We start from the raw sequence: 14,788 nt of genomic DNA, 5'->3' as shown, positions 1-14,788 counted from the left end.
TCATGATTTCACGAATTGTGAGAGTGAGCCCTGTGTTGGGCTCTATGCTGCCAAAGTAGACACTGCTTAGAATTCTCTCTCTCCCTCTCTCTGCCTTTCCTCCACTCACATTCTCTCTTCTCTTAAAATATATAAATAAACTTAGAAAGTATTTATTGGTAAGGTAATCAAAGGACTGACATACCATCACCTTTGCCATATTCAATTGATTAAAAGCAAGTCAAGCTTGTTCTTGACAGAACACTTGCACTCAAGGGGCAGATGATTCTACAAGGATGGGGCTTATTAGGAATCGCTCCAGGGTGTGTTCATAAGTTCATAAATTTATCTGGTTGTCTATCTTTTATTAAATTTGAGGGTTCTGTATATATTCTAGAGGCATGTTTTTTAATTAAATATATAATTTTCTCCCTCCTCCACAATATTTGTTGCATACCCACTCTGAGCAAAGAGTTGGTATGCAACAAATATTTGAGTGAGGCATGAGAATTGTTTTCCATTAGACAAATATGTTAACATTTAATTTTCTAAAATAATTTAGCATAATGGATGATTAATTCACCAGTTTTTCAGCTTTTTATAGATCTAGCAAATCCATTATTATACAGTGTATTTATCATCTGAGTTACTATCCTCTACTTGTTAAATGTTGGGGAGGGGGTTCTTGTCTCCAAGTTTTCTATACATTTAAATCTTCTATCCATTAGTTCAGTACTTTATCCATTTTTCCCCTATGGGCCCCCACACTTTAGCACCGTTAATCATTTTAGATTTTCTGAGATGCATTTTTTAATTTTTTTTTTAATTTCTGAGAGAGAGAGAGAGAGAGAGGCGCAGCGTGAGCAGGAGAGGGTCAGAGAGAGAGGGGGACACAGAATCAGAAGCAGGCTCCAGGCTCTGAGCTAGCTGTCAGCACAGAGCCCGACGCGGGGCTCAAACCCACAAACTGTGATATTGTGACCTGAGCTGAAGTCGGACGCTGAGCCGACTGAGCCACCCAGGTGCCCCTGAGATGGTTTTGATTTGATGCATTCTGATTGGAGGCTTAGAAACAATTATAAGTCCATCCATACTTCTAAAATTCTGTTTTCTTGAATCAAAACTTCTCTTTTATGGTGGATTGATTGCACTAATAGTCTCAATTTTTTGTCCTGACTTGCATCCAAGCCATTTACTATGTGCATTTTCAGTTCATCCTGTCAAGAGGTGAATTATAGCCTCCCCTCTTAACTGAATCCTGAGTTGGTCATGTAACTTCCTTTGGCCAATTGTTAGGAGACAATATAAGCAGAGGTTTGAAAATATGCTTGCACATTTTCATTTCTTTCTCTCTGTCTTTACCATAGGACATGCCTGGGAGAGCATGTTAGAGGACGGGGCACATGGAGAAGAGTCAAGTTGCCCAGTTGTCTTAACTGACAGATTGGTAGACCAGAGCCAACTGCCAGATGTGAGGGAGCCAACTGAGATCAGAAGAAATTTCTAGCCAGGTCCAGCCTAAATTACTGACCCACAGACTCGTGAGCTAGACAAATGCTTATTGCTTTAAGCCACTGCATTTGCAGACAGATTGTTGCATAGCATTGCTGTGGCAATGGATAACTGATAATGTGTCCCATAAATCTTGGGAACTTGGGAGCTGCCCCTCCATTTGGCCTCCATGAAACAAAGATTGAATGCTTTCTATTTACAAAGCATTATACAAAATGCTCTACTAGGATATTTTAGTTAATCCTGACAACAATATTGCATAGAAGATAGGTAATATTATTCAAATTTTAGTGGCAAGGAAACTTTAGAGGCAAACTTAGAGAAGGTTAAGTGACTTGCGTTAGGTAGCTAAATGATAAGAAATAAAATGGTCAGTTAAACCCTGGAACATGGCTTTTAGAGCCTCTATGCTTTTATTGTTGATGCTTACTGCTTATGCTGCTGGTCCCCTCATGTTTTCTTCTGTCCATCTTCACCTTCCTCAGGAGAAGACCTTGTGTTCCAGTGTGGGATGGGAAACCACTTTTATATTTAGTTCCCTTTAATATTACTTTCTTACAGCTAGTGTAAATGGCCATTTTCCTCATTAGTCTGGAAGTTCTTTTGAGGGTAAAGTCTATAAAATACTTATTGTATTTTCTCCTACAGCTACTCTGAAATAGAATTTTTAAAAAGATAATGATCTCATTTAAGTTTTAGAAAACCTAATTATCTCCCAAAAGGAATTTATACTAAATTAGACTCTGAGGATATATATATTTATATGTTGAACACACACACACACACACACACACATACACACACACACACACATTTAAAAAGGCACTGTTATCCCAAATTTAATCTAATTGGTGGAATGCATAGTAGAGGTTTTTTCCCCCATTTTGCTGAACAGTTTTAGGTATACGGTATTTGAATTTGGTGTTTGATATCTACAAAAATAAAATCTTCCTGTTTCATGTTTTATTATGTTAGTATTTTAAACAAGGATTAATATAAACCTGGCATTGAATTTGCAATTAGTTTCTGTATTTAAGAAGTTGTTTTATGATCATCACTTGCCATGTACTTCAGGTATGCTGCCACCAGGTGGCGGCAGGGTGCCAGGCAGAAGGTCTGTACAGTAAGGAATGTACATGCTTTCTGAGGTTCAAGGTAATAGTTTTTTGCTTGAGTCCAAAAATAATTTGAGACTATAGATATTCAACTTAACATAATACATGTCTTTAGCAAAATAGACTGAAACTCTAAATCAACCTTAAACATCTTTAAAGCATATATAAATCCCAAGCTACAAATTCACCTACCTAATCTGTCTCCTTCTCAGCATTTTGGATCATTTCCATAATGGGCTGATTCTAACACAAATCTTATATACATACTTTACTAAAAATGTTAATCTTTATGATTTACTCTGAGTCCTTATTTATTGTCAATCTTTCATCATAGCTCATATGTCAGGGTTCAAAATTCTTAATATTCTTTTAACAAAGATACCTCTTTGGCTTCCATTTCCTCTAAGAAGATAGAGGCTTATCTTTTCTGTATGATCTCAGATCTCCTCCCAAGGAAGACCCAAAGCATTTCTCCATTAGGATAGCACGAAAAGTGTATTTGCATTTTATGGAGATTTTTTTTCCTTTTTATTTTCTGCACTATAGGAATAATTCATTAGAATTTTTCCCCTCTTAAAGCTCCACAGAGCCAGTTTACTGTATTTACCTATTTAACTGCAACATCCATGAATCTCCTTAGCAACAGGCTCTGCCCTAAATATCTCCAGAGAAGAGTTCTTAAAGAAACAAAAGTCCTCATACCATATTAGAAATCTGAGCAAAATGAAGATAGAAATTTGAGCAAAATGCAGAAAAAAGTTAATGGACTTCATTATAATTAATAATACTGTATATCTAAAAGGAGCAATTTCAATGTAGAGAAATACCAACTATTTAAAGCAGCAGTCAGAAGTTCCCACTCTTATGGATCATTACGCTGCAACTTTGGAACAGATTCTAGAGGGTTTATGATTATGGATGATACATTGAGAATGAGTACATCCCTATCCTCTGAGCCATTCTCCTGCTCTGTCCTACGGTGTTTTGTTTCAAGAATAAAGAGGACTGAGTAGCTGAGAGTCAAGTGTCAATGCTATGCAGTTCGGGGAGAAAACAAAAGAAACTAGCAATTCTGTAACTCCACAGGGTCAGGGGGAAAAAGAAAGTTGGAGGAAGATCCTCAGCAGCTTTATCCTGAATGTTGCTACATGAGCTGAGAGTCATTCCCCTTGACAGTTATCCACTTCTGGAGTGCAGATTTTGAACAGCGCTAAGCAGGTGAGGGTTTGGGAAAGATGCTATCTGTTGGGAGTGAGAAACTGAGAGGACAGCACAGCAGAAAGGGGCTGGAGTTGGGAAGGGGGTAAGAGAGAGGTTGAGCAGTTATTCTGAGAGATTGGACTTTACATATTAAATAGGGTTTTCTAGGTTCCAGCAGGTGAGTACTGATAGTGAGAAGCAAATGGCAAGCTGTGAATGCGTGCTCCCGGGAGCTGGCCAGCTCACAGCCTCTCTGGGAGATGGAGCTGGGGAACAGAGGAAGAGAAATTAAGGCAAAAGAAAATAAAAGAAAGAGGGAAGAGAAAGGGATGGGTGATTAAAAAAAAATCTCATGTGATTTTGAGTCTCACAGTAAACCTATGAAGCCAGTAGGTTGGATACTGTTATCTTCCATTTACCAATGAGAAACTGAGGCCCAGAGTTGGTAAGTGACTTAAGGTGGCACACTGAGTGGCAGATTCCAAGTTGAGGATTCCAAGTTGAGTGACCTGATTTCAAGATACAGATGAAAGAAGAGAGGGTGCCTTTGAAACACTGACACATACCGTATGTCCTACCTTTACTTTATAAACGGTAAGCAAATTTTTTACATAACCGGAGCTTAGCTTTTTAAGGGTCAAACTGAAAAGTTTTAACCACTATTGAAAAGCATTTCTGAAATATCTTCTATTTGTCCTAATCTTTGAATACTGACTATAATTTACCCTCTTCTTGATATGCAGGGATATAATGATGAAAATTGACTCTATATTTATGTATTTTCTTAAAAATTTTTTTAACGTTTATTTATTTTTGAGACAGAGAGAGACAGAGCACAAGCTCGGAAGGGGCAGAGAGAGAGGGAGACACAGAATCTGAAAGAGGCTCCAGGCTCTGAGCTGTCAGCACAGAGCCCAACGCAGGACTCAAACCCATGGACTGCGAGATCATGACCTGAGCTAAAATTGGCCACTTAACCGACTGAGCCACCCAGGTGCTCCTATGTATTTTCAATTGAGAGAGATTCCCAGGTTCTAAGGAGACATGCAGATTTTATTGCTGTCATGCCTAATACATTTGTGGCTCCAAATAGCTATACAGCAGAATCGGCTGACTCAGCTCCTTCCCTCCCAGTCAGTTCTTCTTGATTGTGTTGGCTTCTGGCCCCTGTCTACTCTTCTGATCATGTCATTCTACTGATTAAAATCCTTTTAATGGCTCCTCACTGATTATAGACATGGTTTTCAACCCAGGCAGCACATTAAAATCACCTGGGGAGCTTTTAAAAGACTCCCAGTGCCCAGATGACATCACCAATGATTTCAATTCGATTGTTTAGCTATGGGCCCTAGCCTATAGGGATTAACAAAAGTAGCATGGATTTGGGCTTCTGGACAAGATGGATTAACACGGACTGGATTTATCCCCACCCTGATTTCACCTGAAACAACTAAAAAAACCTGACAATATATGAAACATTGATTTTGACGATGTTGGAATGAGGCAATGAAAGGCCTTCATCCCTAAAAGATGAGAAACAAACAGAGTGAGAACTTGAGTTGCCCCAGTTTACCACCTTGAGAGAATTCCCAGGTGATGATGCAGGAGGAGGAGCCTAGGGAGCCTGAAAGACTCTTTGAATTGAGAGGATGGAGATGAGGGTCTAGGGAGACTGAAGTGGCTGCTGTGTTTGGGGCAGAGTACTAGAGAGGAGGAAGTACTGATCAGCACATGCATATGAGGAAACTATCTGAGGCCAAATTAAAAAGAAAATACCTGAAAGATTAATGGAAATAGTGCATAGGGTTCAAATGGGGTGGGTAATAGTTTGCAATATTCAGATTGGGAAATCTGGAAATTCACAGGGCATTGTTAGAATATTCAGAAGCATCTTGCCCCACTAATGGAAGTATTAGCCATGGACTAAATAAATGATGCTCTGGGCCTGCTTGACAAATATTCAAAGCAAGGCCTGAAAGGATCAGAGTATATCCATGGAGATTTTTTATGTCCCAGAACAAAGCTCAAGAATATTTATAAGAATACAAAAATATCCTACACCCAACAAAGTAAAATTAATAATGCCTGGCATGTAATAAAAATTACCAGGCATGCCAAGAACAATGAGAAGAAAAATCAATCAACTGAAACCAATCCTAAACTGACAGATATATTAGAGTTAGAAGAGGAAGGCATTAAAACAGTTATTGTAACTGCATTCCTTACGTTCAACATGTTAGAGGAAAGATTGAGCATGTTAAATAGACATATGAAAAAATATAAAAAAAGACTCATGTCTAGCTTCTGGAGATGAAAACTACAATCACTGAGATAAAAATACACTGGGTATTAATAATGGCAGATTAGTTACAAGAAGAAAAGATTAGTGAACTTGAAGTCATACAATAGAAATTATCCAAATGAATCACACAGAGAAAAAATATTGAAGAAAATGAACAGAGCTTTGGTGAGCTGTGGCCCAACTTCAAATCATCTAATATACATACAATTGGAGTTTCCAAAGCAGAGGAGAGAGAATGTGGGCCAGAAAAGAATATTTTAAGAAATAATGACCATGGTGCTGCCACTATGGAAAACATCATGGATGGTTTACAAAAATTTAAAAATAAAATTACTATATGGCCCAGCAATCCAACTTCTACGTATACATCCAAAAGAATTAAAAACAGGATCTCAAGGAGATATTAGCACACTAATGTTCACTGAGGCATTATCTGTAATATTCAAGAGGTGGAAGCAACCTAAATGTCTACCAACAGATGAATGGATAAATAAAATGTGGTATATCCATACAATGGAATATTATTCAGCTTTAAAAAGAAGAAAATCCTGTCATATGCCATAACACAGATGAACTTTGAGGACATTATGCTAAGGGAATTAATTAGTTACAAAAAGACAAATACTACATGATTCTACTTATGTGAGGTATCTAATATTGTAGTCAAACTCTTAGAAACAGATAATAGAGTCTATGGCCATGCCACCCTGAACACGCTTGATCTTGTCTGATCTCAGAAGCTAAGCAGGGTCGGGCTTGGTTAGTACTTGGATGGGAAACAGAAAATAGAATGGTGGTTGCAAGGCATGGGAAGAGGAGGAATAGGGGAATTTTTGTTCAATGGACATAGTTTCAGTTTCACAAGATGAAAAGTTCTAGAGATCTGTTATATAACAATGTGGATGGATACCTCTGTACTTACACTTAAAAATGGTTAACATGGCAAATTTTATATGTTTTTGACTACAGCAAAAATGACTATGGGGATGGTTGCATAATTCTATGAATATACTAAAAATGATAGAATTGTACACTGTAAATGAGGAAACTGTATGATATGTGGATTATATCTCAATAAAGCTGTAAAAACAAGTTCAGGGTATTACACAGCAATGAGAGAGAATAAACAGTCCCACAACTATGTGCCATGTGATGTAAACAAAAGAAGTTCATACAAAAACAAGCAAACTGAACCCTGCTGTTAAAAGTAAGGAGAGTAGTTGCTTTAGGGTGCTAGTTGCATGTGTGTAAATTTTTGGCAAAAACACAATGATATAGAGTACATGGATTTTTGTGTGTATGTTATGCTCCCATAAAAAACATTGTGAAAACTTGAAGGAAGAGGAGAAATATAAGAATTTAATGGGAAACCAAAAAAGTTAAAAAGAGAATGACCCCAAAATTTCCAAAGTTAATGAAAACTATAGATCTCATATCTACAAAGCTCAAAAAAAAAAACTTTACACAGAAGAAACATGAGAAAAATGACATCAAGGTATATCATAATTAAATTGTTCAAAACCAGTAATAAAGGGAACACCATCAAGTGCAGCCAGAGAGAAAAAAAAAAGACAAGTTATATACAGAGGAATAGCAACAACAACAAAACCAAAAAAAGAAAGGATAACAGCAGATGTCTGGTCACAAATAATGCAGGAGGGAGGATGGTGGGTCCACATCTCTAAAATACTGTTACTCTAGAATTCTATATTCAGCAAAAACAGTTCTTTAAAATAAAGGCAAAATAAAGTCTTTTTACCAGCAGTCCCACATTATAAAAAATGTTAAAGGAAGGTCTGTGGGTAGAAAGAGAGTGACAGCAGATGGAAATATGGTTATAAAACAAAGAAATGAAGATGGCTTCATGGGTGTGTGACCTAGGATTTTACACAAGGGCCTGCTCTTCCAAGGAGGGTGTGCTTGGCTTCATGTTCTGCCACCATTGTCTTTAAGAGTTTCAAATAAGTTTTGAACAATGGGCCCCATATTTTCACATTTTACAGGACCCCGAAATTATGAAGAATTAATAACAGTCCTAATGAAGAATAGTTTGCAGCCCATGGGAGTGGGGGAAAAGGCTGGATGCTGACCTTGGCTAGGTCCTATGTTCAGGCATGGAATGTGGAAGACTATACAGGAGGCTCCTTCAGAGGAAATTAGGGATGTTTTGATTTTAATCAGGAGAAGAGTGAGTGAAATCTGGGAAGGGATAAAAACCCAACAACAGCTGTACACTAAGATAATTTTTTTATGGTAGACATTTCTAGATAGAACATGATTTTCTTTTTGTACAAAGGTGGTTCATAAATGGCTATAATCAGAGGGTTTTAGTTCTTCATGAAATTCATTTGTTGCTGAGTGCTCTCTCAGACTCAAATACCTTGTTTAGTGTTGGTGATGTGTGTGTGTGTGTGTGTGTGTGGTACTAATTCTGACATCAACACTTCAGTAGTGCCTATTCCATAACATTGACCCTGAGGCACTGCAAGTATGTAAATTTACTTTGAATGCAAAAGAAAAGCTATATTGCTTCCAGTGAAGTTTTAATGTTTAAGTGTATTCTACTGTAGTATAATTCAATCTGAGTGTAGAGCAAGGCTCCAAAGTTGAGAGCAGCATAATAGGTACAGATATATGCAAAATATGCTGAAAGATAATGGAGACAATAATGCTGGCATAGCCCATCACCACCCCCAGGCCATATATGAAAGGGCTAAGAACCAACGGAAAGGGGGTATTTATTTGGGAGATATAAGGAAGGGAGAAGAGTGCTTTTTTGAAAACTTGAGCCAAATGAGGGAAGCTTCCAGAGAATTCCTAGAAGAGCTTGCAGTTTAGATGCAGGGAGTGAGAGTAATAGAATTCATGGGCTTTGCTCAATACAGACCTGATAAAGTCTGAAGCTCAGAGGTTGTGCCTAGCTGTTCCAAAGTTTTGTGAAGAGCCTGCTGTACCATATATGGGAGTAAGTGAAATGCTTAAATCCACGGAGAATTTTTAAAGTTTGTTCTACACTTGAATACTCATATCCAATTATTTAGTTTAAAGCCTTTGGCTTTGATTAAAGTTGTTAACATTTGAAGTGTTTAATGATGTAGCCTCCCTGGTGTGGAAGTATGAATATTTTTCTCATTTATTAACGTCCTATAGTGAAGACATAACCTTTTACTTAAAATAATTGGTTTGGAAATGGAATTATAACATTTATCTTCCCCTTCATCGTCTACAATTTATGAATTTGCTGATTATTCTTCTTCGTTGGGAGTATAAGTTACCATTTCCTTTACCCAATATGTGTATACGATACAAACACACACACTCACACGATGCACAAAAAGACTTTCAAAGAGTAAACTGAATTGCAGTTATAGCAATAAGGGGAGGGTAGAAAGGAGTGAGAGTTTATAATGTTGATCATCAGATAAAAACATCAAAGCAAGTAATGAGTCTAAATTTGATACTGATGGGACTATATAGCATTTAAAACAAAGTCACAAAAGTAAAGATTTAACAAAAAAACTAGAATATGAAATTTGAAAGATTCTTAGTACATCTCCAAGTGATCAGATTATCACAAATCAACAACACTACAACAAAAACAAAAACAAAAACCCAAAACCAAAAAACTGAAAAAACAAAAATCGACAGTCCTAAATAAAAGAGTGATGGAAGCATAGTTTCAGTAGCTGTCAGCTAAAAGGTAAATGATCTTCTAATCAATTTGCTGCTGCAAAAATAAGTCAAATGATTTTCAAGAGACACACATGAGTACTGCTACCTTAATTATATTGATTCTACCCAAAGGTATTTAAAACACAGCTACTGAGGTTAGATTTTTAAAGCTATTCTTGTACTTCTGAGCAAAGAATTAAAAATGCATGAAAGCTGAATTTTATTTTGTTTGATGGGCACTTTTTTTTTGATGGGTTCTTTGCTCATTATCAATATTGTAAGGTACCATAAGCGTGGGCTACAATTATTTCCTTAGTAAACAATGATAAAGCCAATGGGAAGAAATTAATTACATGTTCTACACTGAAATTCACACATTAATAAATTTAATTTTTAATTTTAATTTTTTTTGAGAGAGTGAGCATACACATGAGCAGGGGAGGGGCAGAGGGAGAGGGAGAGGGAAACTTAAGCAGGCTCCATGCCCATCATGGAGCCCTATGCAGGGCTTGATCTCACAACCCTTGAGACCATGACCTGAGCTAAAATCAAGAGCTAGACACTTAAACTACTGAGCCACCCAGGTGCCCATAAACATTAATAAATTGGGAAGTGTTAAAAATTTATTTCACCTAGCCAGATCTCCTACATAGGTGCATAGTTAGGTGTCCTTCGTAGGTGAAATAAGTTAACATTGTTTTTCATAATTGCAATACTTGTTTTGTTTAGGAAATGGATTAATTTCATAACTATCCATACATATTTCACGGAGAAAATATGTAGCCCTTTTGTCTAAAAATCCCCCTATGCAGAGTTGTTGAGGTTATCAATAACAGTAGGAACTATTGTGTACACTTGGTAATACTTTGTACAAGGCCTCAGTGACCTTCTGAGTGAAGAAAATTCATGTACTTATGTACTGTTAACTAGTTTTTAGCTCTCTTAACAAGCCTTTGGAGAGGACTATAATTCAAGGTAGAGGTTTATCCCACTAGCATCTGCAGAGGGAACAATTTTCCTGACAATCTCTCTCCATATATGCATAGAACACTAAAATATCAGTACAAAATTAAAAGTAGTATTAATGATGTTATTAATGATAGTAGCAGACACAGACAAAACAGAGCTATTAATCAAACAGCTTCTGAATAAGAAGCATAGATTAAGTAATGAAAGGAACAATTATTGGCATCTACTCAATTCTCTAAGTCTAGGCACACATGGGCCTATAAAACCTTATGTCTTAAAAGTTTCTTTGTGTTTGATTTCCACTGCAGAGAATGCTGATATTAAGAAACAAGATTTCTATGACTCTCCCTCATCCCTATGCTTTGGGTAGTGTTGTGACCAAAATCTTTTATAGATTATTCAAATAACCTTGTTTTTCAAAGGCAATAATGCATTCTGCCAAAAAAAAAGATTTTCAGGGCCTTTTTGAAAGGTTTCAAATTGTATTTGTACTTTTCAAATAGAAATTCTGTATAGTGTTCATTTCTTCATGGAAATACTTCAAATAAACATACTCACTGAGTTACTATTTTCAGATATCACACAGAAAACCATGTGACACTGGAGGCTTAATCAATACTATTTAATGATGCTGAAGGTATTTGTAATTATAGCAGTAGCCAGCCTCCTCTCCCTCTCATCTCTTCCTCTATACTAGCAGACTCTGTATCAAAGACAGCCCACCTTGCACTTTTCTCTTCACATTACATACAACAATAGTTATTGAAGCCATTTGGTTTCCTTAAAATGAACCACTCATTACAAAGTATCAGGATGTGAATTTCTCTAAAAAGCTTGCTTTAAGTCAAAGTAAATGCACATTCTCTTCAGGCTAGAAAACAACAAATTCTGGGTACTTAATATAGAATTACTAGGCCCATATATTATATATAAGATTATTTTATATTTGGGTGTCTTCTCTCATTGGTTGGGGTAAATTAAAGTCTTGAATTTGAGACTAAAGCTTTGTAAGCCAGAAGGCACACACTTTGCCCTTCCCTGAACAATCAAATAAACTACCTTGTAGCAGTGCCAGTAGGCATAAAAGTTTTGTTCTCTGATTTCCAAATCGAAAAGTACAGATTAATTTTTGTTTATAATGAAAATATCTATGGAATTAAATGGCTTGCACAGCCTCATCAAAAGTACGAATTTGCCGGTATAGATGTCACAAACCTTAAATTCCATCAGCTTAAGGAAAATATACTGGGTTTTGGTGTTAGATGCAAATGCACTCCAGGCCAGAGTAATTGGCCTCAAGAGCTAAGACACAGGGACTATGTTGTCCAACTCTGATACAATGCTTGTTATAGGCACTTCTGTCCAGATTGAAGTCAGGTTGTATTACAGCAAATGTAGCCAAAGGTAAAATGCTTAAAGACTCTGTATGGGTGGAAAAGGCTATTATTCTGTCTCAACTCAAAGCTGGCTGGTGTATGAGTGATGGTGGATCAGTCCCTGAGCCCTGACATCAAACCTGGGGTCTCAGAGCATCATTGACCTACAGTCATTATAGTCATCCACAGTGATTGAACAAGGATGCCTAGGCTGCTGGTACTCCCAGCTCTGGGAAAAGTGTGGGTCCAACCTCATGCCTTAAATGTTAGCCCCAGCATTTGGATTTTGAGAGACTTAGAGTCCTGCTTCAGTGATCCTTGCTTCTAAGAAAACATTTTATAATAGAGTTCTATTGGAATCCCTGCTTTTCAATGAAGGAATACTGCTAATGCCAGTTAAGTGAGTGACTCATGTGCTATCTAAGTATTTGTTCTTCAGTGGGGAACAATATTATTCAGAAGATGATAATATAGAGATATTTGTCAAGTTGTATCATTGACTACAATGTCTCTTAATTGGAAACATGTTTGTTTGATCTATGGAAGGTCCCCCTTTAACAAATGGCTAAGAGTAGTCATCAAATGAATATTGGATTCTCAGTGGAGAACTGAATCTCCTTGATGCAACTGAAATGCAATACAGTTTCTGTTAGTTCCACTGTGTTGCCACACAGACTAAGAACAAAATTAATCAGAGGCTTTTAGTCAGACAATGGGTTTCTTCTGAAATAATGATAGCTTTTGTGAGGGAGTAAAGACAGAAAGCAAAGAGGAGCTGATGGCAAATTAGAAGAAGGAGCCAAGAATTTGTCCATTTAAAGTGATTCTTGGTTTAAAGAATAATTTTTATGAGATGTTATAGAAAAGATATTATTTTTAAAACAGACTTTTAAAAAGCAAAGAATAATGGCCTGTTAAAATAATTAATGACATGAAATATGTGGAGACTGGACTTTTGGAGAGAAAGTGGTATAAAGAGTAGAAAAAAAATCTCTTTTGAATGAGCAGATTATTTGCTTTATCTTTCAGTTTATGAGTGCTTTTTTTTCAGTTTTAGAATATAAAATCTAAATCTAAGAAAATCTCTAAAAGACTAAATGATTTTTCACTGGCTTTAGAAAATAAATGTTCATGAAGCCAAATATAATGTGGAGGCAGGATAATTACATGTTACCTCTTCATTTCTTTCATTCCTTGATGCCATTAGAAATAAAAGAGCAGTAAAAATGAAATGAGTAAAGTATCAGCATTAAAACTATTTATGAAGACCTAGGTGCTCTCTTTGGGCTTGAATACATGGCAACATATGTTGGCCAGTTGTTATAGAAAATATTTGCCAAGTATATAAATAAAACAGAGACAACTTAAGATTAGATACAAGCTCTGGAAAATAAAATTTTTATAGTATAGCAGCTTATTTAACAAGAATGAAAGCAGTGTCTTCAAGAAGAATGGGGTTTATATATGCAGTCAAGGAATAGAGACAAGGAAACATAATAGAAAAACAAAACTAAAAATGATAACTCTAATCTTTAACAATGAATTATGAGCAAGATCAGGATGGGAGCCTATTTGTGATCATGTCCATATCTTAAAATGACTAAATTTTCTAAAATGGAAAGCCTCAAAATGCTTAGGAAGCTTTATGGATAATGCAAAACACCCCAAGAGTCTTCTTAATTCCCCACCTCAAAACTTTAAAAGACAGTGACTGTGAAGCTTGACTGGAACCAAGACAGACATATATTTAAAGCAGAAGGCATATCTGTGAATTCTTAACGAATGTCCAAACAGTAACAAAGAAAGAAAAAATTACCCACCTACAATAGGAATTTCAGTACAAAGATTGAATGGAGAAGGTGTCTTTAAGAGACCAACTTACGTTAATAAGTTCAACCTCCCAGATTTTTTTCAACAGGTCCATCGATGTGTAGCCATTGATTAGAAAGGCTTTGGTGTAATCACCTAGTTCAATGGAATCCAGCCACTCAGCGACAGAAGTGGGATGATAGCCATCATGGCCAATGGGTCTCATCTGTAATTTAAAAAATCACATTAGGATTAGGATTACTTTGTGTTCTGTCAAACAATAGATTTTGGCACTTGGAAGTTCATTTGATATGAAGCAACAGATCTTTTTGGATAAGAAAATAAGGAAAACCAAAATACTTTATGTACAACTCTAAGTCATTAATAATTTTCACGCTGAATTAGTTTTCACAAATGCACCCAGAAATTTCCAATTTAGTTGCTATATCCACTCCATATTTGAGAAAACAAAATATGTCAAGCTTCTGTTATAAACATTATTGACATTCTGTTGGATGGAATTTAAAATCATGTCAGTTGAGCAGTATTAAATTCAATGCTGAAGCCGCAAGAAACTGTTCCCAAAGTGTAGATGAATAATTCTTATATGTATAACATCAAAGCATGTGAAAATGACGCACGACTTAAACATCCAAAGGAATTCATGCTTATGCAAGACATGTATTATAGGTAGTGCAAATACGCTCGAGAAACATACTGCCGTGTGAAGCAGTGAAGAAGGGGCTTTTGGGTGTTTAAAGACCATGTGTTCTGCATAGACTCTACAGTATGTTAGACATGAATAGAGAACTTGCTGGCAGACAGGTTCCTATTTTTTGTCAGCTATATACAGA

At 36.4% G+C, this 14,788-nt stretch overlaps 1 protein-coding gene across 1 annotated transcript in view; it reads right to left on the bottom strand.

Moving 5' to 3' along the window:
- LOC120240752 (ankyrin repeat and sterile alpha motif domain-containing protein 1B-like) overlaps nucleotides 1–14,788 on the bottom strand; it is a 928,108-nt gene that overhangs the window by 116,431 nt on the left and 796,889 nt on the right. The window contains exon 17 of the mRNA XM_039245581.1: nucleotides 14,008–14,160. Coding sequence (XP_039101512.1) covers nucleotides 14,008–14,160 — 153 coding nt within the window. The remainder of the gene's footprint in view (nucleotides 1–14,007; nucleotides 14,161–14,788) is intronic.

The sequence above is a fragment of the Hyaena hyaena genome, unplaced genomic scaffold, assembly GCF_003009895.1.
Source record: "Hyaena hyaena isolate Hyena2069 unplaced genomic scaffold, ASM300989v1 scaffold_261, whole genome shotgun sequence".
NCBI classification, from domain to species: domain Eukaryota; kingdom Metazoa; phylum Chordata; class Mammalia; order Carnivora; family Hyaenidae; genus Hyaena; species Hyaena hyaena.
Note: the sequence above shows the minus strand (reverse complement) of the source record. Positions and strands in the feature narration are given on the sequence as shown.